At 40.1% G+C, this 27,953-nt stretch overlaps 1 protein-coding gene across 3 annotated transcripts; it reads left to right on the top strand.

The window, feature by feature from the left end:
- Window positions 1-457: 457 nt before the first annotated feature.
- On the top strand, window positions 458-27,148 carry insyn2ab (inhibitory synaptic factor 2Ab). 3 transcript variants are annotated; one of them, XR_004571262.1, is made up of 6 exons: window positions 458-571; window positions 767-929; window positions 7,251-8,421; window positions 15,119-15,190; window positions 25,101-25,550; window positions 25,684-27,148. XR_004571262.1 is itself a non-coding variant. In XM_034238032.1 (5 exons), exons 3-5 carry the CDS (start codon window positions 7,256-7,258, stop codon window positions 25,282-25,284), a joined length of 1,422 nt encoding a protein of 473 aa, XP_034093923.1. In that variant the 5' UTR covers window positions 458-571; window positions 767-929; window positions 7,251-7,255; the 3' UTR covers window positions 25,285-27,148. The 3 variants fall into 3 exon arrangements, 2 of the variants coding, with proteins under 2 accessions (XP_034093923.1, XP_034093924.1); XM_034238032.1 differs by having other exon boundaries at window positions 25,101-27,148; XM_034238033.1 differs by having other exon boundaries at window positions 483-929; window positions 25,101-27,148.
- Window positions 27,149-27,953: the final 805 nt, after the last annotated feature.

Raw genomic sequence — 27,953 nt, 5'->3', positions numbered from 1 at the left:
CTTCTCCTTTCCTTTGCTCGATTTAGCCCCCTTTGCCACCTCTCATACACAATGTGTCGGATGTATGAAAGTGAGGGGGGGGGGGGGGGGGGGGGGGGGGGGACGACGACATCCAATTAAAAGCACAATGCATTATTATTTCAGAGCCCCCCCCTCTCTGCAGCCTCCCGAAGCCCTTCAGATTATATAACAGCTCAGTGTCACCGGAGCTAGTCTGTGGAGGACAAGTTAAGGGGTCTTCGCCGATGATGCAGCTCAACGACTCTGGACTTTCCCCAGCAGCTCGCATAGCACACTACCCCTCACTCCTCCTCCTTTTCCTCCTCCTCCTTTTCCTCCTCCTCCTTTTCCTCCTCCTTTTCCTCCTTCTCCTCCTCCTCCTCCACCTCCTCCTCCTCCTTCCTCCCCTTGCCATATCCACCCACCCATCCACCCACCAGCCCACCCTCTCCCTGTCTTTCTAACACACACATACACACATACACTCAATCACGAATGCACAGGGATTGCAGCAACAGCAGCAGCACAGCGAGATGGAGATCTCCGCTGCGTGTGTGAGTGCCTATTCTCGGTGAGTGCAGAGACAAGAGGGAATGAGTGTCAGTGGTGCTTGAATGAGGTGTAAAAAAGGAGAGTAGAGTAAAAGGCAGAAAGGGGGATATCAGTGAGGACTAAATGAGGTTTTTGAGGCTATGTCTTTTCTGCTTTTTCCTTTTCTCATCCTGATAACCTGAATCTTTTGCCGGATGTGCCACAACTCCTCCAGCTGTCTCTGCGCCGGCTGCCTCTCTCTGTGTCCTCCCGCAGCCTTTGAAAGCTGCTCCAGTGGCTGGACGGCACCCTGGCACCCTCTGAATACATGGATGAACACTGGCTCTACAGGGGATCTGCGCCTTCTTGTCCTTTGCACCTCTGATCTGTTTCTCAAGGTAAGAGTTTCCTCTTTTTTTGTTGGAGTTGCACACATATTCACAGGTACTGCAAAGAAAAGAGTCGGGGATTCATCTGGTCTGCTTTTTAAAAAAATCATATCTAAATTAAAGTTGATATCCAAAGCATGTATGATTTATGACTTTTGGTTAGTGATGCATGCATGTGTATGATCCCCTAGGGAGGGGGCATTTCTGCATCCAAGCATTGAAAGGTTTAATGACTAATCAGGAGAGCACGTCAAGGTTTTTCTCCACAATTGAAAATGGGGATGAATGGTGATGTAATTTGATTTATGTACTTATTATAACGTGTGTCTTTGCAGCATCTGACAGACATGCAGTGTTAATCTGACGATGCAGAGGCTGGTTATCGAGATTTCTGTACTTGTGTGTTCTCTGAGCTTTATGGTGAAGAATATTGATGAATGCTCACTAATAGACTATCACATGTTGTGCTTTAAAAGGCTGAGGGAGTGATGATCATTCATTAGAAAACACCCACAGTATTAAGTGGCGAAGGCTATATGACAAATTGGTATGCGATGAGTGATGTGCTACTAAAGGCTGAATTTGATGAAAGCTGGATTCAGACTTATCATGACTAATGACATGTGTGATCTAGGAAGCTCTTTGGTGCTGCATCACATACAGAGCTGCACTTATATTCTCTCTCAGTCTTTGTAGCCCTCGCCTCCCACCCCTCTCTCTCTCTCCGTCTCTGTCCCCCTTATTTTCGACATGTCATTGCTTGACTACCTGAATTTACAGGAAATGCTGAAAGGGTACGGCGTTGAGGTGACAAATACACTGACACTTGTCTATCTCCAGTTTTTTCACTTATAAATCACCTTCTACACTACACCTGAATCAATCATCACATCCACCTGAGTACACATGTGTGCCCGTAGCCCGACGGCTTATTAATCAATGAACTCATCAGGGTGATGCACCAGGGATGTAACCTCTGAAATGATGCAGGCAGGGTGGCTCTTCTCCGTTTGGTTTAAACAGAAAGATACCCACACTAACTGCAAAGCAAGTGATTAGAAAAGAACCTGAAATGCCCTTCTGCATATCAGCCTCTCCAAACTTACTCTTCCCAAGGATCCATTTCACATCTAGTGCTCTCATCCAGGAAAAATAAGGATGGGACCCTTTTAAACCCTCCCACTATTCCCCATACAAGAAAGTGCTGCTCAGTCATAAATCTTTTAAGCCAATGTCATAATGAAAAACTTTCACATGTGTAGCCGGCAGCCCAGATAGCTACACCAAGTTCTGGACGACAGCTGGAATAAGATGGTGTGTATAACTGTGGAGATGTGGAAACCGCCTTGGATTGTTCTCTAAAATTGAACAAAAGATAATATAAAAATCTGAGAACAAAGGGGCTTACATTGTTTCTGGAAGAAGAGCGTGATGATGTGTTTGGGAAAAGATTACTGCAACGCGGAGGGTGTAGGGGCCGGAACCTATACTGTACTATTGCACAGTAGGAATGAATAAGTCTTCACATGCACGCGAAGCCTATGGATTGGATAAAGGCTGCAATATCTCTTTGTGCTAAGTTGGTGCAATGTCACGCTCTGTAATTTATGCAAATAATGAGAAAAAAATCCTCATACAAAATGGATACATTGCAGAGTAACAATGCGTACTCTACGATGCATAAAGCACAGCATCAACCTGCATCGTAATGAAGAGTGAAGTACTTGTGATACACATGTTTTAGAACGTATAACAAAATTGATGAGCTGTTGCTTTGACCATCATTACCATTGATGATGCACTCAGTTTGTATTGATTGTGCAGCAGAGGCATGTTTAAGGCCACTATAATAACATTACGTAACCATTAATGAGAGTGGCTAAACAGTGTTATGCTATGTAAATCATCTTACAGATGCACTTCTGTAATTATCGCGTTGATGAGGGCTGTCAGGGATGTAAGGCGATCCAAGCAAAGCTGCCTCTTTCTCCTTGCTATGCGATGGGGCATAAATCATGAGTCAGCAGTGTTGTAGTCTTGCTATGGCATGGAAAATGGATTCAACTCCCCTATTAAAATTATTTACAAACAACCACGTTTCTACAACATTTTGGTCATAATAAATCGATCATGATACTGTAGTGAAAGGTGTTATTTTCCTATACATGCAGCATTTTAGCGTGAAGAACTGAAGGGGCAATTGGAACAGACAACGTGCTCTGCCAGGGTACATAAGGAGATTTGAGAGGATTACTTTTGCAATTTTAGAGTCAATGCATTATTCATAATCCTTTGGATAGCTGAGGCCAAATCAGGGAAGGACCTCAGGTCATTAGCAGAGATATAGCATGCTTTGAGAAGAGGAGGAGGAGGAGAACGACGATGCAAAGGAGATTCTCACTCAGCCATCCAAATATATTCATGTGTCGCGTCACTGTCTCAGTTATTCTGTATGTGTATCTGACTTCCAACAGTAATAAGTCCTTGCTTTTCTTGATTCCCATTGTGTGAATTTCCATTTAGCTGCTTTACATGACGGCATGAGAAATTGTATGGGCTTAGAGGAGACTTCCTGCAGATGTGATTACCTTTTCAGGAGTGTTAGATTGCCACATGTGACTGTAAAATGGCATGATCACATGTGGATCAGCCTCAAACAAATTCCCTTTTATCCGTGGGAAATGCTTCTGACAAACATCTCACGCTAAAATCAAAGTGCATACTAATCTATGTTTCAGAACAAATACCACCCCGAATAAAATTCAGCTGCTCCAAATTTCAAAACAACTGTGGGTAAATGCATGACACCATATTGTCCGTGCACAATGAGACTGAACTAGTTGCTTGTTGTTGTTTCTTTCTCATCTGGCATTGAATCCATCGCAGTGACTGAAGTGACACTAGAAACTGTTGTTGGCATGAGTTTTTCCCAGCATTAATAGGAAGTGAGATGAAACACAGTTGGCTCTAAATATTTTCATTTCATTAACAGTTTGGGCTGAGAGTTAGGTTACAGTGGACCGTCTGCAAGGTTAAACACATGGCAGGACTCCCAATGAATAACCCCATATGCATTTTATTATCATTCGCTGTGTGTGTGTGTGTGTTTGTGTGTGTGTGTGTGTGTGTGTGTGTGTGTGTGTGTGTGTGTGTTACTATACTTGTGGGGACCTAAATCTGTACACAGTCACGTGTGGGGACTCGCCTCCCTTATGGGGACAAAATGGAGGTCCCCATAAGGGGAATCATTAATTTTAGGGTGAAGACTTGGTTAGGTTTAGGGTTAGGGTTAGGCATATGTTGGTTATGGTTAAGGTTAGGATAAGTCTCCAGGAAATGCATGTAAGTCAATATAATGTCCCCTGAAGTCATGTATACATGGTATGTGTGTCACCAGAGTGTGTTTGTGCACACACTCTGATGACACACACCCTTTCACACAAACATTAAAGTGCTCATACTGTATGCATGTATGAACACGACCACTAAAAACGATGCAGGGTCACATAGCATAGCTTTGCAATCCTTAAAAAGTGTGTATCATTTATTTGGTTATGACGTCACTGGAACTCGAAACTGCAGATGTACATCGACTGCAGATCAAAAATTAACATTAATCTCATCTAGCTTCTCCTTTCACTAATTTCATGGGAGTCGTTAAACTGACAGTAAGGAAATGTCTCGTCAGTATAAATTCCCCAACTGGAACAATCACATTGATGGATTTACAATGTCTCCCAATGATAAAACATGATCACTTTAAGAAAAGCTGCAAAACCATGAATATCTTGCTTTTGTGTGGTAATAAATGATTCATTGAGTTTATTTATTGCGTGGCGTCTTGGCATATGAAAATGATTAACCAGCTCCTCCTGATGTTTCCTTTCAACCATATCAGACATCATTTCATTTCCTTGTGCTTCTTGATATATTTCATGCTCCAGCTGAGAAATGTGTTTCATCACGGATGAGACAGAAAATGCAATATTTCTCATTTGATCATATGGACCTTAATTTGATACTCTGCATGGGGAGTGACTACAGCAGCGAGCTCTATTATGCATTATCAAAGAGGTTTTTGGCCTCTTGGTTTGATCAAAGGCAGTTTATTTATTACATAATCAAAGTAAATCAAGCTGTCCCATTAAAACATGTAAAATATATTGGAAAAACTTGATTGAATCTTGTTGATAATGATGAATTTAAGTGAAAAAGTACTTACTAATTAAATGAGATATTCACTCGGTAATGATTGGTAGATCCTTAGTACTCTATGACAGTGGTGAAAGCAGATACATCTTTTAAAAGAAGCACATCGATTCTCACTCTTCATAATGCTGCATTTTCAAGCTCAAGAAGTTATAATTTGTATTGATTTACCGATCTATAAATAACTATGGTTTAATGGCTTCAAGCAATTATTGAAATTTCTAGCAAACTGTTTTATATGTTATTGTAAACCATGGGCTTAAGAAGTATAGGCAGATATATTTTGGAGACTTTAACCCTTCTACACTCAAGTGAAAACTCATTTACAGATATGTCCAAGTCCTTTCAAGCCATTAATTAAGCAATGCCGATTTTGAAGGGAAGATAATACATTTCCTCCCTATGAGTTTAGACTCAGAGCCTAAAGGGGGATCCAAGTGCTGCACATATGGGCTGCTGTTTAGTCATTTCCTCTGCCATCTACTTTAGACCACAAGGGGAATATATTATTTACCAAACACCTATTAATAGTGAGCCAACTGCCCCACAGCTATTCCTTTAAAAGAAAACACGCTTAACCATTGCGGGGAACATACTATCAAGCAATCTAAGTGCAGAAGGATGCATAAAATATATATCTCGTGAAATGTTATGTCGCATTGATAAGGAGATGACCTTAAGTGGGTGAGTACACAAGGAGCTTGAGATTGACTGATTAGGGCTGAGTGTACCAGTGTGGAGCACAGAACTGGAGCTCAGACGTTTAGATGTAATTATGATATGAAGAACAGTAGAGCAAGTTGTCATATAAACCCATTTGTTGGAGTACGAGCGTTTCCTAATGTATAGCCGAATATGATCTGTGTGGGTAAAATGAAAATGAAAATAAACTGTATTTGTGACAAAAGAGTTTCTCATAAAGCCAAGGGAAGGGCTGCAGTGTGTTTAAATCACTGAAGCTCATGTGCACGGTTCTCCCTTAAGCCTTCAGTGACACAATAGGAAACCCCAGAGATGATATGAGCAGAGTGGGAAATAGGCCACAAATCCAACTGAGCACAAATCACTTAAAGCTGAAACATGAGTATTGCTATTCTACCACTATATAAATAAATAACATAAATTAGTCACGATGCGTTTGTAAAACAAATACCAGATAAAAAACAAAAGGCCTGCTACTCAAAGATAGCATTCACAAGCACACCTACGAGAAAGCAGCAACAGCAGCCGCGAGCTTTGGCACTCCTAAAGTTGAATGATATTGTCAAGCATACAAACATCTCCTGAATGACATGCACTCACATTAAATATGCTGCTATATGTTAAGATAACCGGCAAATACTTAGCCCGATAAGACACATCAGTGATATGGCAACTTGACAGCATAACACCCCAAGTTAAAGCAAAACCGTGCTTCAAGCTCAATGCATGTAATGAGGCTGACATCTGACACAAGTCAACGCATAGAGTTTCTGAAAGGTGTCAACACGAGCAAGGAGCACACAAAATTGTTATTCCAAAAAGGTGTGCAGAAGCAAATTATCAGAATTTTTGGCAGGCATGCTTGTTCATAAATAACTATAGTGCGTACTGTAACTAGCAGTTGCACGTTTTGGAGTAACCAATGAGCTGGGTTTCCAATTAAAGAGTTTTAGCTTATGTTACGTGTTGCAGAAAATGCGGGAAATATGGGTGGACGTATCATAAACCTATACTGAAGATTAGTTACATTGAGTCCTTTTGTTTCTATATGTCAAGACAGAGGATGCCAGTAAAAGCATTTAATATAGTCATAGAAAACAAACCAAAGTGTAGTGACATTTCGAAGGTTTGACTTTTTGATTTTCTTTCTTCAGTCTTGAGTGGTTTTAAATGTTTTCACTTTTGTCACATTTCAAGATATATATTAATAAATGATGTGTTCTGAATCGTGGAACATGTATTTGTATCAGATATTGTGTCTTTAAGGATTATAATTTACTACCAGGATTTAAATGTATGGTCTCAGAGGAAACATGTTTTTACAGTACCTTACTAAGGGGATTAGATCCTCTCTGATTTCCCCACTAACTATGGTTGGACACACAAACACTGATTATATTTTTCTTTTACCTCTTTCAGAAAATATGGTGAGCAAAGAAGACGCCAACTACATTGTTCTTTCAAACTCAGATGACTCCGATTCAGATACAGGCCCTTCACACAGCCTTGATGCACAGTCCGGACCAGAATCAGGCAAGCCACAGGTGAAGAAGAGAAACAAGGCTTTACAAGTTCGTTTTAGGGATATCTGTGAGGCCCAGAATGAGTTTCGGGGAAAACGCTCCAGATCCATTTCCTCCAAAGTAACACAGAGAAAGTATATGACCATGCCCGGCAGACGCTCTATTCCAAACGTGACCAAGAGCACTGGGGTCCAGACTTCGCCGGACCTCAATAAGCGATACAAGACTTTCCCTTTCGAGAGGAAAAAAGGACATACATTCAAACATACTGCTTTGGTGGAAGATTATAAAGGACAAAATAATGGTTTTTTGAGCGATATAAAGGCAGTAGTAGATGATGGACAACCCATTGGCGATTCCTCAAAGTACAAGGGTAAGATTGTGGTGCAAACTAAAGCTTTGCTTCACCACACTGATGACAGCAGTGATACGGAGGATTTGCTTTTGCGTGCCAACTGTCTGGATGGACCCTCTCGTCCTGTCTCTTCACATTTCTCGGAAGAGTGCCATCAGGGTAGCCCTGCTTCAAAAAGAGAAACAGAGTACCAGGGTTGTGGGACAAGGACCAAACACAAAGGATTACCCAAAGAAGATACGGACGCTGGCACTTCCTCAAAGCGCCAGCTTGCTTACTCAGAGTTTTCCCAGGACAAGTCGAGGGGCGCGGGCCCTGTTGCGTGGAACTCTTTGACACAGGTGGAGTCTTTAGGAAGCCCGTCTGTGAGCTGTAAACGGAAAAAGGGTACACAGTTAAACGAACAGCAGTCACAGACGCTTCCCCATAGTGCCAAATGTTCAGTGCAGTCACAAGGGCATAGTCGGACCAGGCATGCATCAGCCTCCTCTAAACTTCAGCAAACAGTTGGGGGGGACGAGGGCTTTCCTCCAAGAGACACACAAGCCCCAGGCATGCGGAGCAGCCAGCAGATAATGCCCTTATCTGAAGACAAGGATATCAAAGTGCAGCTGCAGGCGATGGAGAGCCTTATCAACTCCAGCCAAGAGACCATCAAGGTGCTACTAGGAGTCATTCAGGAGCTGGAGAAAGGGGAAGCGCAGAGAGGAGGGTGAGTAGATTTAGCTTTACAGTGCAACCAAACAAACTGTATACACATATGCATGGTTCACAGTGTGATGTGAAGGGCTATCAATGTCTTGGACACAGTGGTTCTTTGACCTAAATGCTCACATCAACATGATAACATGCTCTCATAATGACCATTGTAACATGATGATGTTTAGCATGTATATTGTTAACCATCAAATTTAGCATATCAGCATGCTATAACTTGCTATTTAGAACCAAGAACAGAGGAGGTCTGAGAATGCCGGGTATGTATGTATTTGAAGGCAAACCAAATAATTGAATAAACAGATATGTTGGCCTTGTGATGGTGCTTGAGGAAAGGTCCTCTGCAAACACTTAGTGTCTTTACCTAACTGTACATCAGTGCATTCAATATTTTTAAGATATTTTCTTAACAAACCAGAGAAGTCCACCTCATGATTCTGCTAATAGAAAAATCATTTGATCCCACAAACTTATTCTCTTGGAACTATGAATATAATAATAAAGAATGTGCTAAAGTTAGTGTTGATATATATCTGAATTAGGGCTGTCAAACGATTACAAATTTTAATCAGATTAATCACAGTTTAAAAATTAATTAATCATGATTAATCACCATTCGAACTATGTCCAAAATATGCCATTTCTTTATGTATATTGTTGTGGGAATGGAAAGATAAATGAAAGAAGGCGGATATATCCATTTAACATACATGTTTATTATAACATTTGTCTGTGTGTCAAAATGAAAGACAGCCCACACACCTATCAATCATCAAACCGTGGGGTCTTAATTCATTACGATTTCTATCAACGGGGAAGTACTTCAGGAAAGTCGACGGGGGGGCGGCGGCGGCGGCTAGTGGAGTACTTCGTGACCACAGAGTGTGAACCGTGTGAACATTGTGATCAGCTGTTTTAGCGCAGTTCTCCAGTGAAGGGGGGGAGTCTCCCTCGGCAGCCGGTTGGCGTAGTTTTGGCACAATTCCGTTGTAGAGACCGACGTTAACAGCAGCCCTGTCTGTGCACACGGAGACCGACTCTGTCGTCCGGTGATCTAACCGCCTTCTGGAAAAGCTTCACAAGTAGCCTACGTCGGTACGCAAATGCGCTTTGTGACACAAGTGACGGTACGCATTTCAGATTACGCACATAACCTGCGTACCAGTTATGTGCACCCCTGGGTTGCGTTCCAATAGTCCATTTAGCTTAGGAACCTTCCTAACGGAGTGAAATTACCCGGAAGTACGTCACTGGCAGCCATGATAAGTGCCGTTCCAATTCTCCAAATTAAAGGAAAGGAGGTTTCAAACTTCCTTTATAACCTCCTTTAGCTTAAGAACCACTGGACCTCCCTAACCGAAAGGAGAAGAGAAAATGCTGCCCCACAATGCATTGCAGCCGCAGCATTTGCCGTCACTCAACAGTCGGCCGTTCACGGAAACAACCGATTATGACCGATAAATTATATCATGAACGTTACGGTGCTTATTAAGCATTTTAAAACGTATGTGGTAAGTTGCCAAAGTGCTTTGTTTTGAACGTTCATCAGTATTATAATCAAAAAGAGAAATATGAACGTTAGTTTTTACTAAAATGATCAAATAAAGTCAACATTTCACAGTGTTTACTGAGCTGTGTGGGGTTTGTTCAACTTTTAAAAGATGTTTGAATGGTGATACACAGTGATAGATGTTAAGGACTAACGTTTATAATAATAAATACATTTGTATTGATTTTAAGATCTTTTCATAGTTCATACAATCATAAGTATTGGGATCATTTGTATTAATGTGGACCGGAGGGAGAGGGTGACAGCATACGTTTCACTTTCCTTTTTTATTTAAATTCCAACTTTGGTCATGAAGAATATGTTTCTCTGTTGTCCCCGTTCATAAAGCATAACGCAACAGCGTCAGAGCACGGTGCAGAGTCTCTAGATGAGTTTACAGTAGTCCCTCCTTCTTATTAAAATATCCATGTTGTAGTCCGCTGTATAGAAAACTGTAGTTTCCATAGTTTCCCCACAGCAGCAGACGCACATTCATGACGTCCGCTGGCGCATCATAAACACGTCGGATAGTGAAAGTGCATTCGGGTTGCGTTCCGATAATCCAAAAATCAGCTCCTAAATTCTAACCCTATCTCCTATTCCTTGACTTCTGAGTGAAACGTCACAGGGTTAAGGGATAGTGGATAGGAGAATTCAAAAGGACTTAGGAGAAGAGACCACGGTACTTTAGAGAATCCGAATGCACTTTCACTATCCGACGTGTTTATGATGCGCCAGCGGACGTCATTGTGTGCGTCTGCTGCTGTGGGGAAACTATGGAAACTACAGTTTTCTATACAGCGGACTACAACATGGATGTTCAATAAGAACGAGGGACTACTGTAAAGTCATCTAGAGACTCTGCACCGTGCTCTGATGCTGTTGCTTTATGCTTTATGAACGTGGACAACAGAGAAACATATTCTTCATGACCAAAGTTGGAATTGAAATAAAAAAGGAAAGTGAAACTTATGCTCGTCACCCTCTCCCTCCGGTCCACATTTATACAAATGATCCCAATACGTATGATTGTATGAACTATGAAAATATCTTAAAATCAATACAAATGTATTTATTATAAACGTTAGTCCTTAACATCTATCACTGTGTATATCACCATTCAAACATCTTTTAAAAGTTGAACAAACCCACACAGCTCAGTAAAGACTGTGAGATGTTGACTTTATTTGATCATTTCAGTAAAAACTAACGTTCATATTTCTCTTTTTGATTATAATACTGATGAACGTTCAGAAAAAAGCACTTTGGCAAGTTACCACATACGTTTTAAAATGCTTAATAAGCACCGTAACTTTCATGATATCATTTCTCGGTCATAATCGGTTGTTTCCGTGAACGGCCGACTGTTGTGATGGCAAATGCTGCGGCTGCAATGCATTGTGGGGCGGCATTTTCTCCTCTCCTTTCGGTTAGGGAGGTCCAGTGGTTCCTAAGCTAAAGGAGGTTATAAAGGAAGTTTGAAACCTCCTTTCCTTTCATTTGGAGAATTGGAACGGCACTTATCATGGCTGCCAGTGACGTACTTCCGGGTCATTTCATTCCGTTAGGAAGGTTCCTAAGCTAAATGGACTATTGGAATGCAACCCGGCAGTCTCTTCTCCTAAATCCTTTTGAATTGTCCTATCCACTATCCCTTAACCCCGTGACGTTTCACTCAGAGGTCAAGGAATAGGAGATAGGGTTAGAATTTAGGAGCTGATTTTTGGATTATCGGAACGCAACCCTGTACTACAGCAAAAGTATTCTCCGTCGGGACTTCCTGCAACAACACCACACCGTTATCTTGATTCTGATTGGCCAGAATACATTATCAAAGATGTTCTATTGAGAAGACGATCACTACGTGACAAAAGTTTTCAAACCCGTTTCTGGTCTTCGGTATTTCCCATAGACTGGTATTTCCAGACAAGTGGCTACTGAAATCAATCTTACTAACTGCTGTCTGTGCAATTCTCGGCGCGAGTTGGCGGACTTTATTTGGCGGACTTTATTTGGCTTACTTTAACATAATTTTTCATGGTGGGGCTAAGCCATTTCTTGGTATGGGTGTAGCCTACCCCAGCCATACCCTGGCGCTGCCACTGGTGGGATGTATGGGGCGGGCCATTCTGCACATGCCTTAAATGTGTTAAATATTTGTAACGCAATTCATTCAAAAAATTAATTACCGCCGTTAACGCTATAATTTTGACAGCATTAATCTGAAAAAATCTATTAAAATCGATCTGTCGGTGGCGCTAGTGGATGATCAACCATCAAGTCTTTATGTAGCATTTCAAATAAACAGCACAATGCAGGAATACTGTCTTCCTGTGTAATCTTAACCCAAGGGCAAGTTTTCTCTATTATTTCTTTATGTGTCATATTTCATTAAAGACGTATCTGTAAAGGAGAAAACGCAGTAACAAGCTTCATAAAGTCCTCGAGCCATTCCCACAGCCAGACTCCTACGGCAGTGCAATTGGAATCAATGCTAAGTACTCCGTCGCAGAAAAACTCAGAGCAACACAAACCAAATTGTATTTAAGCCTTAACCATATCCAGTGAAGTACAAGGCACCCCAGTGTGGCTCTGTGGAAGTTGATTGTGAAGGCTCAATTAGTGCTGGCTCATAACGCTTTGCCTTTCATCTCCACAGAACTGAGCCTGCTATAGAGCCTTGCTGTGTTGTGTTGCTTAAGTGTTATTAGAGAGGTGCAGTTACAGTATGCAAAGCCTGCCTTACACAATGCATTCCCAAATACTCGTCCTTTTGTTGCATGGAAGTCAAATAGCCTGTTTTAATGATACACTTTGAAAATAATCCAACTAAAAGCCTCCCTGTTCTCACCTGGGATAAATAAGTTATGTACAGTGATTTTCAAGCCAATCCTTTAAAATGTATGCAATGACAAGAAGCATATAGGTCCTGCAAGAGTGTATGCACAATGTTGTCTTCACTTTACTGTTTACATTGGAAATAACTACTACAAATTATTACAAAATATCCCACTTCTCCATTTTTGGCCGATTTTATTTACTGTCGCTCATGTGCCGCATGAGACAATAAAATGAAACAGAAAATGTTCTGCAAAAGTACAACAGGAACTCAAAATGAAGCATTTGCTCGACAGCTGTTTCACATCTGCTTTAGTACAATAATATTGCATAAAACAGATACTCACCATTGACTTGTAAACAGGAACAATGCATGTTTGTCATCTGTTTATCATCTCATCAGGTTTTCCAGACCTAACAGGAAGTGGTTTGCTGACACATGATTTTAGGTATTGAGGATAATACAGTTACAGAATACATGACCAGAGTATGCATTGTATAACCCTCCATATTCAATGTTGTTGTTGTTTTTTTATGTGAAAGAAGATTATTATTCTGTGGCATGACCTCGTTATGATAACAACAGTCCATATGTCAATAATATGTCCATGTGTGATGCATGCACACTGTATCTCATGCTGTTTGAATACAATTGCCATAGTACTGTTATTCATATGCAATAATGCAACATTTGTCATTATGCTGCATCGTAGAAAGACATGCTGTGTCTGCTATGTATACTATATACATAACATGTCTTTAATGTAGAATGACAAACCCGATGTTTGAAGCACATCATACCACATGAGACAGTGTGGCCTGCTGAGTTCTTGCTCACAGGTTATCGATAAAAATGCAAAATGCTATGCAGTGTTCAGGCAGGCAGAGCAGCAGACACAAAAGCGGGGGGTGTGGACAGTAAAAGTGGAATGCCAAGGGCAGGACAGATCCCAGGACAGCTGACATGGGCAAACCACACAGATAGTGACTCTGTGCCAACAAACGTTCAGCTTAAAAAAACCTGACCGTTTTGATCGTTCTCAGAGGTGCAGTTATTTTTTACGCATCTATGAAACCTTCCTCTGTGACAATGGGTGCTTTTTAATACAGCTCTTTATTGGGTCATGAGCATTTTACCCATAATGGGAGTGTGTTTTTGTGCAGAGTACACACAGTGATTATGAATTTAGGTCAATACCCTTTGATTATAAGAGAGAAGCTCTTTAAATTACAAGGCTGTACATGAGCGGCCGGCAGCAGCAGCACTCAGTGGACCCTGTCACTGCGCTGAGTTACTGTCCTTGCACACAGCTGTTCAGAGACATCATTTGGGAATAGGGCAGGATGGATGAACTTGTTGACCTTGAGCTCCCATCAGCGTTCTCGATCCTCGCGCTGTTCTCTCTCCCCCGATGAGGTCACCTCTCATGTCAGGGTGAATCGTTGCGGTGTGACACCTCCACATGTCATCCTACAGAGTGAGGGGCTGCAGTGACAGCAAGCAATTATAGAACATGTGCGGCTCTAACACAGCCCCTCGTATCCCCCCCCCACACCACTGCCGCCTGCCTTTGCATGCAGTGACTTATAGTGCACATAACATGATGCAGACCTGCATGGTAAATTCAAATGAGGATAAATGAAAAACTGGCGATATGAAAGACGAGGAGTGTTACACCAAAGGCATTGTATTTAACACGTCACGTTTGACATATGTATGAATAAACCTCTGTCGTGAGATAGCTGAGGTTGTTCCTTTGTGAAGGTCTTTGAACAGAACAAATGAAAACTGTTATACAGTAAAGACACTGGCCCCTCAGGTCTGTGTACCTATCCCATGAACAGAGCAGGTGCAATTTGTCTTTTTGATTGCTTTTTTTAATCGCTTATGTTTTATGTCTAAAGCAAATTAAGTTGGAGGAAAATATAAAAAAAGATATACAGCATAGCGCAGAACGTTAAGGTATTGATTTCACATTACATATGATTCATGAAGCATTTAGTTGTTATTTTCTTCCTATTGCACAGCAAATAGACACAGAACAGATTTGATAACTATGCCATGGCAAAGCTAAGTAATCCTGTTATGTAAAATCAGTAAGTCTACACACTTGATTAACCAAATCTGAGAGAACTGCAGGATCAGAGCCCCTGCTGCACGTTCGACTGTTACGAGTAAACAACACTGTCTAAAAACCAAGCTGAACAAATGATGTGTGATACCTGATGCCCAAAGGTGTTGAAATATGAATGCTAAAGCCTGTCACTTGAGATCACATATATCTTTTCATCTCTCTGTTTACAGGCTCACCTACCGAACAGGACAAGACACAGCAAATTGTGACACTTGTCGAAACAGCGCATGCATCATTTACAGGTGGGCCCTATTTAACTGCCAGTGTTTCATTAATGCTGCAATAAATTATGTTTTCTGTTTGATTATGTGATTCAGTGTGAAAGAGGGATGCTTCCAGGAGTATTTGGTGCAGTGTTCTGTTTAGAAAATGTATAAGGATATGTAGTATCTGGATCTGACAGTCAGAGGCAAGACGGTTTAATCAATTCAATTGATGCAAATAAAAGCTTTTGGGTGTAGTATTAAATGATAAAATAAGCATCAGGGCTATGAAAATAATTAAATATGCAGCTATGGCAGTGATGTACTGCACCATGGCGTGTTTTTCTCCAATGGAAGATGAAATAGATAATACCTCCATTATCATTTGCGAAGGTTTCTGGGGAATGTATGGCCTCTCTGTAATAAATCAGTAATCATACACAGCAGTGGAAAGTGAATTAGATAGGGTAGGAAAACACAGTGGTCCCTGTTGCACAGTATATGAGGACCTTGAATTTCATTACAACCCATAAAACGCTATTCTCTTTTAAAGAACAAATGATGCATTAACTCTTTTGATTTGAAAAACAATACACAGTATAGCCGCGGTTTTGTGTGGTGTAAGTGCTCTGTGTGACGAGCTGGAAAAAGGCTCAGAAGCGGGAATCCACTCAAACGGTACCCTTAATTTAGTTGTCACTTCACTCCAGAAACCTCTTCTGCTGGACCCACTTGTTACCCGGTTCTCTAAAACAGGAAACAGACAGCTGTTTGGAAAATGCTCACCAAACACTTCACTCTCTACGGTTGGACCTTTGGGGTTGGGTTTCGAATGGGCATAAGTGAAAGTAGCTCAAAAAGCACAAAATCATTGATGTAAACTTTCCTTTCCTTTCTAAATACGATACATGCTAACGTAACAGGATATTTTTTCCAAACTTCTGCTTTATGCTTCTCTTTCTGTTTCTACAAAATGGAAATTTTGAAAATTCTTTTGGATTCTTATTGATTAATTTCAGATATTTAAAACAGTTATTGTTATAAACTAATTTGGACACATACTCATGGACATTTCTCCAAAAGAAAGAAAAATGTTCTTTACGGTTTCAACTTTATGTTGCATTTTCTACAAGGATCCTCATCTCTGTTTTCCCTTGACAAGTGCATTGTTTCAAGCTGACCTAGATTGTGTTTCAACACTATATATGACAGGCTCGCTATTTCATATCAGATACAGGGGATAATGAATTATTGCCCTTCACAGATTTGTTCCTTCCTATACAAGTGTAGCATGATAATTCGTGTATTATCTGACTTTTTTCACAGAAATAAAAAAAACGTGTTTGATTCTGAAATGATAACGCCTCATATCCAACGTGTTGGGGCTAGAAGCTAATAAGCAAGCAAAGAAAACATATTTTACCCAAAATGTTTATACTTCAAAAGATGCTGCAGGGTTTCATAAAAGGTACTGTCCAGGGGAACCTCCTCTGTTGCACCCGGCACTCTAAAATCCATCTATAATGAAATGTATTTCCTCGTCTATCTCCATAGCTGTCACGTCTACTTAACCTCCCCCATCTCAGTGATCTGCTCCACACTCTCAAGGCACTTTTTTGGTATCTTGATTCATGTCAAACCATTCTTTATTTTTGTCAGTGCACCTCTGTTCAGATCAAATCAAAGTTTATTTATATTGCCCAATATCACAAAACAGATTCAAATGAGAAAGTACAACAAAAAGTCAGTAAAAACAATAACATAAAATACCATAAGGTGTAAGACTAAGGAGGACACACATAGGGACATTTAAAACCAGCTCTAAGTATAGGCTTTATTAAAAAAAAAGAAAGTCTTCAACAAGCTCTTTAATTTGTTGCACACAGTTGGTTCCGGAGCTCTGTTTTCCGGGAGTTACCAAGAGACCTAGAGAGTCAATAGGGGATTAAAATATATTGTAGGTATAATGGTGCCTTTCCATTTAGTGCTTTGTAGTTGAGTTTTAATTTTGATTCTGGACTTTACTGAGAGCTGATCAAATGTGAGTGATATGGTACTTTGTCCTTGTTTTTGTTTGCTGCAACATTTTCGTAGACGACAACTGTTGTAATATAGCTTATATTTGTTGGTCCATTTACACCATTACTTTTTTTTCATTTTAAATGTAGGACCCAAAGCTTATTAATTATGTTAAGGATAAAAAAACAACTTGGAGCAACAATTGTAACCTTACAATGCACCTCACACTAGTCTTCACACTTTTGAACACTAACTAGATGTTAACACCCAAACTGACCCAGACATGAGCTGCCGACTCGCCTAAGGAGCATGACTAAACAATATGTTATGTTCTTCTCCTGCTGCAACAAACCAGGATATTTGGTCTGTTGTTGCTCCAGGTAGAGTCAAAAATAGAAACAAAATGCTTTCCTGTAATGTCTCTCCAAAAACACCACAGTATAACAGACAGAGGGCTGCAGAACGACAGACACTATCACCAGCGAACTGAGAGCACAGATTTAAACCTGAATCAGTCCAATGTGAAGAAATAAGAGAAACTCGACACTTCTGGGCAAAACAAGATATTATTGGATCTGAATCTGATTTGCTATAAGAGACACTGGCAGGTGTCGGGAGGAAGAATAGCTACTCTCCTGAGGACCTAGTGTCTGACCTCACAAAAAAATCCTTCAAGTCTTGTCTGCTTACCTATCTTTAAAGACATGTGGGACTAAATTATGTTTTGGAGACAGATGGAGTTCACTTAAATAGGATAAAGCTGTTCACCTTCAACCTACTCCTTCACCCAGCTGTTCATACCACTTCTCAAGATGTTGAAGTAAATAAGGCCATGCTTAGTGTTATAAAAAGAAATGTCTCATTCATGCCAAACAAATGGTATGATTACTCTGACAGCAGATGATTTTAACCTTTGTAATTTATAGATCCTCATATTTTCATGATTCATGCACATGTCACAGATGTGACAAAGCAGATTCATTTTTTCTTATCCTGTGTTGATTGGCTTCCTTTTTTTTTGTTTAATTGTATGCGCAGTACTCCTGTATTACAGCCAACCTCTAACATTACTGCAGTGAGTCTGTTTGTTTCTATTTGTATTCCCTATTTGTATCGGTTTAATATCATTACTGTAAGTAAGTGAGGGTTTCAATCTTGGGGTTAAGGCAGACTGGCTATGTAAGAATATGTATAACTATTTCGATAAATGTCATAGGATATGATTTGACTGGACTTATTGTGGTTAATATTGTTTGTGGCGAGAGAATGCATTTAGGATTCCTCTAACTAAGAAGAAAACTCAATAGATTTAATAGCCTCATAATGTGTAGGACTAAAACAATAATACCCCTACGTAGAGGAGCAAAAAAAACTCCTAAAGCCTACGGCTGAGTTTCTCTTTTTTCCCCTGACTGCTCCTATCCTATGTCGGTGAGGCAGAACAAACTACCAACAATTTCTGATGGCAAAGTCTGTTGACACTAAACCAAAGCATGTACGGTAATACAATCACATTGAAGGCACACTCTGCGGAGTAGTAATAAAGTGGAAGATTATTATTTCATCTGCGGTCTGTATCATTAAACGCTGTTTATTTCCGATCACCCGATTAGATATTAAGTCGTGTAGTAGTGCTCCATCATGGTGCTCTGTGTCTTTGCCAAGGCAGTTGTCATAAATATCTTAAATTCTTAAATAGTGCTGTTTATTATTCTTCAGCTGCACAAACCTTCCAAGATTGAATTATGTTTGTACACAGGAAAAATAAAAGCATTTATTTATTGTTTATCTCAGCTCTTGATGTCAGATGTGCCTTTTTAATCTCATTTGCTACTTCCTCCCCTCATTACCAGCATCCCTGTTATTATAATAGTCTATTATCACAGTGAATTAACCTGCTGAACGGCCAGCAGAAATCACATTAGGAAAATTGAAATAGGGCTTGGAAAAGTCAGTGCCTCAAATGGTTAGACTGGAACTGCATGGTGCAACTCTAACTGAGGTTGACTCCCCTGAGATGCAGCCCTTCATTCTAGAGCAGTCCACAACCTCCAGTGTGTTCGATAAATTCAGGACTTGAGCATTTGCTAAGCTCAGGTATCGGCAGGTCTCATCCATACTTCAGCTCCCCCCCGACAGTCTCCACCCACCCTCGATATACTGCAGCATCTCATACATCACTGCAACAAATAGGGCATACATATGGCGAATAAAATGGAGGAATGGAAAGACTGTATGGATGATCATTTAAGGAAATAATTATAGTTCTACTGTCTATCACATCAGGAGAAAAGGTATGTCAAAAAGGGTCCTTTCACCCATTTAACAACAAAATAATGCATGTTTTGTCCATATTTTGGGATGGCGAACTGGACTCAATACTATTACCCATGAGCCTCAGCTGCCAGTGCAATGGGAAATAGGCAAGCTAGGGATATAAAAAAAGTGGTAGCAAATTCAAAACGCTTGTTTGTCACATTTGGTTTTTTTTGTAATACATTTAAAAATAATAGTATGGTATACTTTACTCACAGAGCACATAACACAATCTTCTTAGAGTAGAATGTTGTGAATGTTATGTTGTGAATTCCCCATCTGTCTTTAACTACATTAACTTGTTTTCTTCTTTTTATGGGATTTTATTCAAATATATTTTTCACAAGTCCTTCAATTTCAACATAACAGTTTTCTTTTAACCAATAGCTTGTAATTTGCTACATTTTTGCTACCCATATTACTAGAAATAAGTTAACATCTTCTTCTTGATCCCCACTGGCTTTTTCTTCCAAGTAGTAAGATTAGTGGATCTTTATTAAGATTGATACCATTTTCAGATGCTTCTAGCTTTTAATGAACAAAATGAACGACTGGGTTTTGCCATCTGCTCAAAATTCATTCTAATTTGGTGTGTCTTAAATATTAGAGAATTATGATCCTCCACATACAATCTTTTCAAATGTTGAATTCGGTTTTTTTTTCATCTATATTTTTCCATTTGTTTTTTTCCGTTGACATTCATTTGTTTATTTTGATGATTAGTATTGTTTTTACCATCTAAGTAAGGAAGTTATAATATTTAGCATTTTATCATTGAATGTATTAAAACAATAAAAAGTTAACTTCTTACTTGGAAAATGTAAATAAATGATAATTGGTTGGACCCCATTGTGATCAAATCTGATGCACTGATACACCAATATTGCTAGAGGAAGGTTTTTAAAAACAATATAGGGGTTGTAGTATACTTAATGAACAAAAACAAGATGGAAACTGCTCTTTATAGTCCCTTGTTATCTACTTCTGTATATCAAACAAGATTTCTAAGAGCATCCGTTGCCAATTATATGTGTCCCACCACTGAGTCAACATAGAATACAAACCCAGTGTTACAAACAAAATCCGATCAAAGCGTTAAAGCATTTTATCCCTATCATGCTGCGTTGAATAAGAACCAGCACTGGAATCAAAGTACACTCTGTAGTTGTTTCCAATTTGGAAGTAACAATGACTTTGAAGAAGAGTTAAGTTCAGGGAAAGGCAACTGCAAAGCAATATGATGAGCTAATTAGCACTTGTATCCCACGCTGCGATGGAGGAGCCGTGGTTGTTTTGGTGAACAATTGTCAAGATTGCCTATTCTGTTTTGTTCTCATTAATGAGATCGTGTTTTTCTTTGAGCCTCTGTGAAGCAGAATGCTATGTAATAGACAACAGCAATGGCTGAAAAGAGAGAAACATGACTGCTGAAGAATCCCAGCATCTGATTTCCATAACCTGTGGGAGGTATCTGCTTCAACTGTTGCCTGTCTGTCTGGAGGAAATAACTGTCAGTCTCCAGTGATTCAATTTACTATGCCCTGTCATGTAGCTCTGAGGATGTTACACTATACTGGGTCTGAACCACTCATCTTGTCAAGTGAAGGGTTTGAACTTTGAGTGGCCAAAGGGGAAATCAAGAGATGGGAAATGACTTTACGCTGAAAGGTTGGCAGCAGCGGAGAGAGAACAGAGGCTGTGCAGGTATATACTGCCGAATGAATAGAGTATGCTGTGCTAAAAAGACTCATCACAGCAGCACAATCCCTCCCAGGAACTACAACCATTGAACGGTGCTCAGCACACCACGACCACAGACAAACAAACGGCTCGCCACTGATCAACAACAGCTACTCACAATGCATAGCTAAAGAGATGATTCATCTGCTTTGCTAAAGGCCAAAGAAAATCCCCCCGTCTCCAGCCGCTTCAATCTGTTTGTGTAGAGAGATGATCTTAGATATAGGGCTTTTGTTTGCTGCAGCACCTGCTCCCCAGAGCCACCCACATCTAACAGTGCTGCCTCCGGCTTCCCACCGAGGCATTTGTCCACGACGTATAGTAATTGCAGTGATATGCCAAGTGATTTATTGCTTAATAATTGCTGAGGGTATTCACACTGTGATCCTGGTCTGCTTTCTGTCAAGTCAACATTCTTTAAACAGCAGTTGCAAAGACACATTTTTCAACAAAAGATACAAATGGAGATGAAGCTGGAGGAAATTAAATGACAGATGCTGTTTGCACCCGGGGGAGTTTAGTGAACAATGCTATTTGTGGTGTGGCTCAGTGGGATCATGCGCTGGTCTTCGGATCGAGGAGAGCAAGTTTGAGTCTAACTGCAGTCAGCATATCGTTGTGTCCTTGGGCAAGATACTCTTATTCTGTGGGGACTGCACACAGTATTGAATGTATGTAAGTTGCTTTGGATAAAAGCGTCTAACAAGTGACATGTAATGCACCCGAGTGACTATAGTCAACAATGCTATTTACACCCGGGTGATTATAGTCAACAATGCTATTTACACCCGGGTAACTATAGTCAACAATGCTATTTACACCCTGGTGATATAGTCAAAAATGCTATTTACACCCGGGTGACTATAGTCAACAATGATATTTGTGGTGTAGTTATTTTCACCCAGGTGGAAATAGACAATTTTAAATTAACCAATGGATAATCAAATCAAATCAAGTTTTATTTATATAGCACATTTATAAACGATTTTTGGTCGAGCCAAAGTGCTGTACATAGAATAAAAATAGCCTACAGTAGAGACACTTTACAGCAAATACAACAGCACAGATTGTTCAGAATATCAGTATGAGAAAAACGACACCCTCTATCCTTAGACCCTCACATCGTACAAGGAAAAACTTCCGGAGAAAACCCACAGTTTAAGGGGGAACAATGGGAGAAACCTCAGGGAGAGCAACAGAGGAGGGATCCCTCTCCCAGGACGGACAGACGTGCAATAGATGCCGTGTGTAAATCGAAGAGATAATACATTTTACAGCATATAGACCGAATGTTAGGAAATGCATGTGTCTGTAATAAGAAGATGAATCCACGAGGATGTCAGCTACAATCCTGTGGAAGCCATCAGGGAAGCAACATGACGAGACCCAAGGCAGGACCGCAGAGACAGGTTCAGCCACGACCCGAAGTCCACGACTTAATCCAGAACTCAGGATAGAGGATCCAGGACACAGGACCACAGCAAGAGGATCAGCCTCGACTCCGGATCCCGGCGTAGATATAGATACAAAACAAGAAAAAAGATTTGGCTGGGTTAATCGGAACAAGAGAATACACAGACACAGACAGAGAGGGAAAAGGTCATTGGATACAATAACCCTCTAGAAAGATCTCATGAACTTCCCCACTCAATCTATCAAGACCCGAGCAGTTCTATTAGATATAGGATAAGAAACAGAGATAGGGAGCACAACAACCTATCTCTTCGTCAGATGCACTCCCCCGCTTATCTAAGCGACTCTGTACCCCGTTACCCTCTACAAGGCCATAGACCAGCAGAGGGAAAATGGGGGGTGTGTAAGGGTTTTTAAGAATAAACCACAAGGGTCTAAAGGGAAAAAATATGAAATATAAGGTACTATATTGTAAGTAATCATATCTACTATTCCTATATTCGAATAATGTATAAACTATTTTAAAAATACTTTATGAAATCCTATGTTATGTTATAAATATTAAAATAAAGAACTAAATGAATAAATAACTAAATAAATGAATAAATAACTAAATAGAGAGAGAGAAAAAGTGAGTTTTAAGTGTTGATTTAAAAATCCCAGGGTCTGGGCCGACCTCACATGGAGGGGCAAAGTATTCCAGAGCCTAGGGCCAGCCGCTGCGAAAGCTCGATACCCTCGGGTTTTAAGCCTGGTCTTAGGCACTATCAACAGCAGCTGATCAGCCGACCTTAAGGCTCTGCCTGGGGTGTAGCGATGGAGGAGTTCGGCTATATAGGCAGGAGCCAGCCCATTTAGGGCTTTAAAAACAAATAAAAGGAGTTTAAAATCTATTCTGAACTGAACTGGAAGCCAGTGCAATGAAGCCAGAATTGGGGTGATGTGGTCACGCTTTTTATGGCCAGTGAGAAGACGTGCAGCTGCATTCTGAACTAGCAATAATATACAATAATATGTATAAGTTAAAGTTGTAAAACGATTGCATCACATACTGCAAGAAACAGAAATGTTGTCAGGACGAAGACCTTCTCATTGTCAAGGATTCAAGTGTTGGATTTGAATCGAAGTATGATAAGGAAACCCTACATAAGAAAAAGAAAGGATGCAGTTACAAAACATATTTGTAATATAAATTCACAAACCCATGCAGGCTCTTGTACATTTGATCCAGAGTTTGATTCATTAAAAGTCAAAGCCTTCCAAACATCTATGCAGTGCTCCATCGAGTTTCTCCACTGAAGGCTTTATTGGAGCTCTCTTGTTAACCGACACTTATCTTAAGGGTGAGGACAGTTCCCAGGATTCATTTTGTCACTTTGAATACATAATATACTTGAGCTAACTAATTACACTGCCCATCAAAGCCCTCACCCTATCATACAAAGCTTAGTACTTTAACGTGTACTTGTGTGCCTGCAGACAAGAAGAGGACTTCATGCTTGACCTTGACATGTCAGATGTCATCTCTTTCGGCAGCTTCAGTTCTCCCTTCCACCTTTAATCCTCCAGACTTTGAATGACAAGAATAAGCTGTAAGCAGTAGTATTCACTGTGCTTCTTAAAAGCAGTGCCCTGAGTAATGGTTAATATTAAAAAAGGATGAATAAAAATGCCAAAAAGCAACATTTGATTTTTGAGGTGAGGTTGAGTGTCACTGTTGCATGCACAAAGCAGATAATTCATTCTCTTTTAGTACCATTCGGATGCTCTCAAATATTTATTGCATACCCCAGGAATCAAATCAACAAATCAATAGTAATAAAGTGAAAGGAGATGGTGTATAATAATGCATTTATCCCTAGCTTGAATAAAGGCAGTTAATCAGGATCTGCTTGGCCTCTCAATGGTTTCATTTGGAAAGGATTAAGCCTCACATTTCTCCCAGGCCTGAGAGATTTAATCGGGGAGAGAGTTCAACTAAGGTGGCGTAACAAAATCATACAATGACCAGCCTGGGATTACACTTGCGGATGTGAACGTCTGATGTCAAGAGCAACCCATTTTTTGGCTTTTTTTTTATGCAAGTATAATCTGTGCAGGAAAAGCCCTTTGACTGCATGCATGAAAGATGTCAGGAGGATGCAAAGGAACTCTATTACTCGGAGGAGTCTGTGAAATGTAGATCTGTGCCGCAAGACATGTGTGCTGCCAGGGTTTCTGTCAGTGCATTTGAACTGTTTGCCTCCCTCCCAGCCTTCATCTGGACATCAGTGGATTACCAGTATTAAAATAATTGACTCATGAATGTTAACACTACTAAAAAAGATAAATCGTCTACTTTGACAACTTTTTACTGGCAATCAAGATATATACCATGAAATCCTCACATTTAAAGTTCAATTTTAAACTGAATAATGTACATATATGTACTAAAATTCTCCCTGTTTTGCTTGTGTTACAGTGTGGAGCTGGACTTTAAGCTGCAGGAGGATAAAATACAGCCCCTGATTAAGAGACTTTACCCTCTGGATAGCCAACAATGCCCCGCTCTGCCTTACTCCAATGAAGTGTTCACATCCACCCCCAAGCGCAAGTCCAAGACAGAGTCCAAAAAGCATTCTCGTTGGAAACTTTGGTTCCTTTGAATAATACATGAAGGCTTTGGAAACAGCCTTTTTGTTGGGCACATTAATACCCCTGTTGTTCTCTAAAGGGATGAGGGAATATTCAGAGGGAATAATCAACACATGAGGATGCATAAGGACAGAAACCAGTTCATTTGGGGATCTAAGTTGAGACTGCACATTATGTCAGCTAGGGGACAGCAGAGACAAATAACAATTTAAGGTCTGCCAAACCTTTTCTTGGCTTGTTCGCTGAAGAAGATGGACACACACCTGCAAAAAACTAGGTGAGCTTTGGGATACATATGTTTCTTAGCTGTGTAAAGTTGGATGTTATTTCAATACTGCACCTCTCACTTTATATGCGCGTCTTTTTATTGCCTTCTCCAATGCAATGCACTTTTGATCTTATTCCTTTAGAGCATATTGCTTGGCCACAAGAGGAGGCGCCATGTGGAGGGCCTTTTTTAAGTGAAGCTATAACCTTTTGAATGGACATCAGCCCCACCTACGGCAAAGCACAAACATTTGACTATTGAGAAGAAAATGCGTCAAAGACTGAAATACCGTTCAGTACATGGCAGTGTGTCAGCGCTGTTCTTATTACCCTGTCTCTTCTCTCCTCTTCCTCCTTTTCTCTTGCTCAGTTTGTCTGTCCAACTGAATGTCTGCCTGCATTTGTTAATAACCCCTGTTTCCTCCCTCTCTTTCAATCTATGTCCCTTTATCTTTCTCTGCCTTTCTATCTTTCTCTCCATTTAGCTCACTGTGCAACTAAACAACTAGCCAGCCAACTTTGCCTCAGTCATCCCGTCCTTTTCTGCTGGCTACACTGACACATAATGATCAGAATCTATTTTAGAATATCTGCTTGTTTTTAGCAAAGTATTGTGACATTTTCAAATGTATGAGCACCTGCTCTTGAAGCAGGTCGAATTGTTGAAAAAAATATCTTGAGTTAGGTCACATTTTTACCAACATATATAATGTTTTGACTAATTCCAAGGCAGAATATTTTCTATTATATCTGAGAAAGTGTCTGGGTTTTTTGGAGTTTATTCTTGAATTTCAAACAAAAAGTAAAGGCTATTTTGACATATCTATATAAGTCTGCTAAGAGTTTGCCTTGCCTATCAGTCATTCATTGGGTCACAGTAAAGCTCTGATGTGACGTCTTGAACCGAATCTACTTCTGAGCAATTTGCTTCATGCCCAGTTGGCTTACACTTGAAGTGTGTTTTGTAAAAATAATTTATCTTGCCATTCCATCTTGTGAAATAGAACGTTTCTTTTCTTTTTCAATTTGCAGAACACCATTACAAAACACCAAACATCTGTTTAACAACCCACACAAACAACTGCTCACTGAACTTGCAAGAGTAGAAGGGCTATACAGTGCTAATGGAGTATGGTAGCAATCTTACAGCAGAAAAGACTTGTAGCCACCAGCTTTGGTAAAGTAAAAAAAAAAACACTGATGATGTAGCAATGGTACCGAACAAAGCAGGTATTTACTGAAGTCTTAAAGTGATTTTATAACAGCAGCTCTTATGTAGATTATGGTACTGTTTAATGTCGGAGAAATGTCAGGAAGACTCATACTGGCCTCCCATCGTTAGAACACGCAGTAGATTGCAGCATTCAGGTCACCAATTTCCATGCAAAGATCTGTACCTTGAGAAAGTGCAATTTAGTTATTATGTGAAATAATATGCATTTTTCTACTGTTTCTACATCTCGATTAAAACATTTTCAACTGAAAGTGCATCAGTGTGCTCCTATGTCTATGACAGCTAAAGGCAATAGAGTTACTAAGTGAGGAGCTATTTTGGGAGATCAAGTCCTTTTCATTCATTTTTTCATAATCAATGTTACGTGACTCACATTTGTAGCACTTCTACAGTTATATTGGCATGAACTCTCCTCCTTGACTCATCAGTACAAAAAGATTAACAGCAGTGTTAAAAAAATTAAAATAATACAAGCTTGTATGGAGGATCAGGAGAAAAGGTAGCTAGGACTCAAAACATTCATCACTTCAGTTTAAAATAATTTGATGTGCAATAAATGAAAAAAAAAAAGTCTTGCAATCTGCCATTGACGCCTGACCAATTTTAGTGTTTGTTTTCATGTTGGTTTGGTTTCGAGACTATAGCGCTGCCCTTTGTTAAGAACTACAGTATGATCAAAGGGCATTTTGAATTCTTCAACGTGCTGATTTGTACCTCTTGGATTCTTCTCCATAGTAACAGAAGCTGAGGCTCATGGGTATCGTAGTATTTACTGGAGAGCTGTCCGCATGCCAAAATTATGTGATGTGACAACATATGATATGCCAGAATCACAGTTTAATTAATTCAAACCATTAGCCAAAGCACTACCCATCTTGTAAACGTATTATATCACTTTACATCAACAGTATCATTGAGGGTCAAATTTGAAATGTGAATTCAAAATGAGAAAAAGACCGGAGCCAGCAACTCTTTGTGACTGCAGACAACTACACCAGGAATAGGTGTAGTTACAGCCAGAGCTGCATTCAGCCGCTGTCCGCAGTCCACATTTGACATCTTTTGTGCTATAGTGAGGCAGAGTTGGACCATGACCAGGGCTCAGCAGCTGTATTGTGGTTGAGCTCCTTCTTCTCCCTTCTAATGTGATTAGTGCTCAATCGCAAGAAGAGTCAAGAC

This window comes from Gymnodraco acuticeps, unplaced genomic scaffold, assembly GCF_902827175.1.
Source record: "Gymnodraco acuticeps unplaced genomic scaffold, fGymAcu1.1, whole genome shotgun sequence".
Taxonomy (NCBI): Eukaryota; Metazoa; Chordata; class Actinopteri; order Perciformes; family Bathydraconidae; genus Gymnodraco; species Gymnodraco acuticeps.
This window is presented reverse-complemented; position numbering and strand designations above follow the sequence as displayed.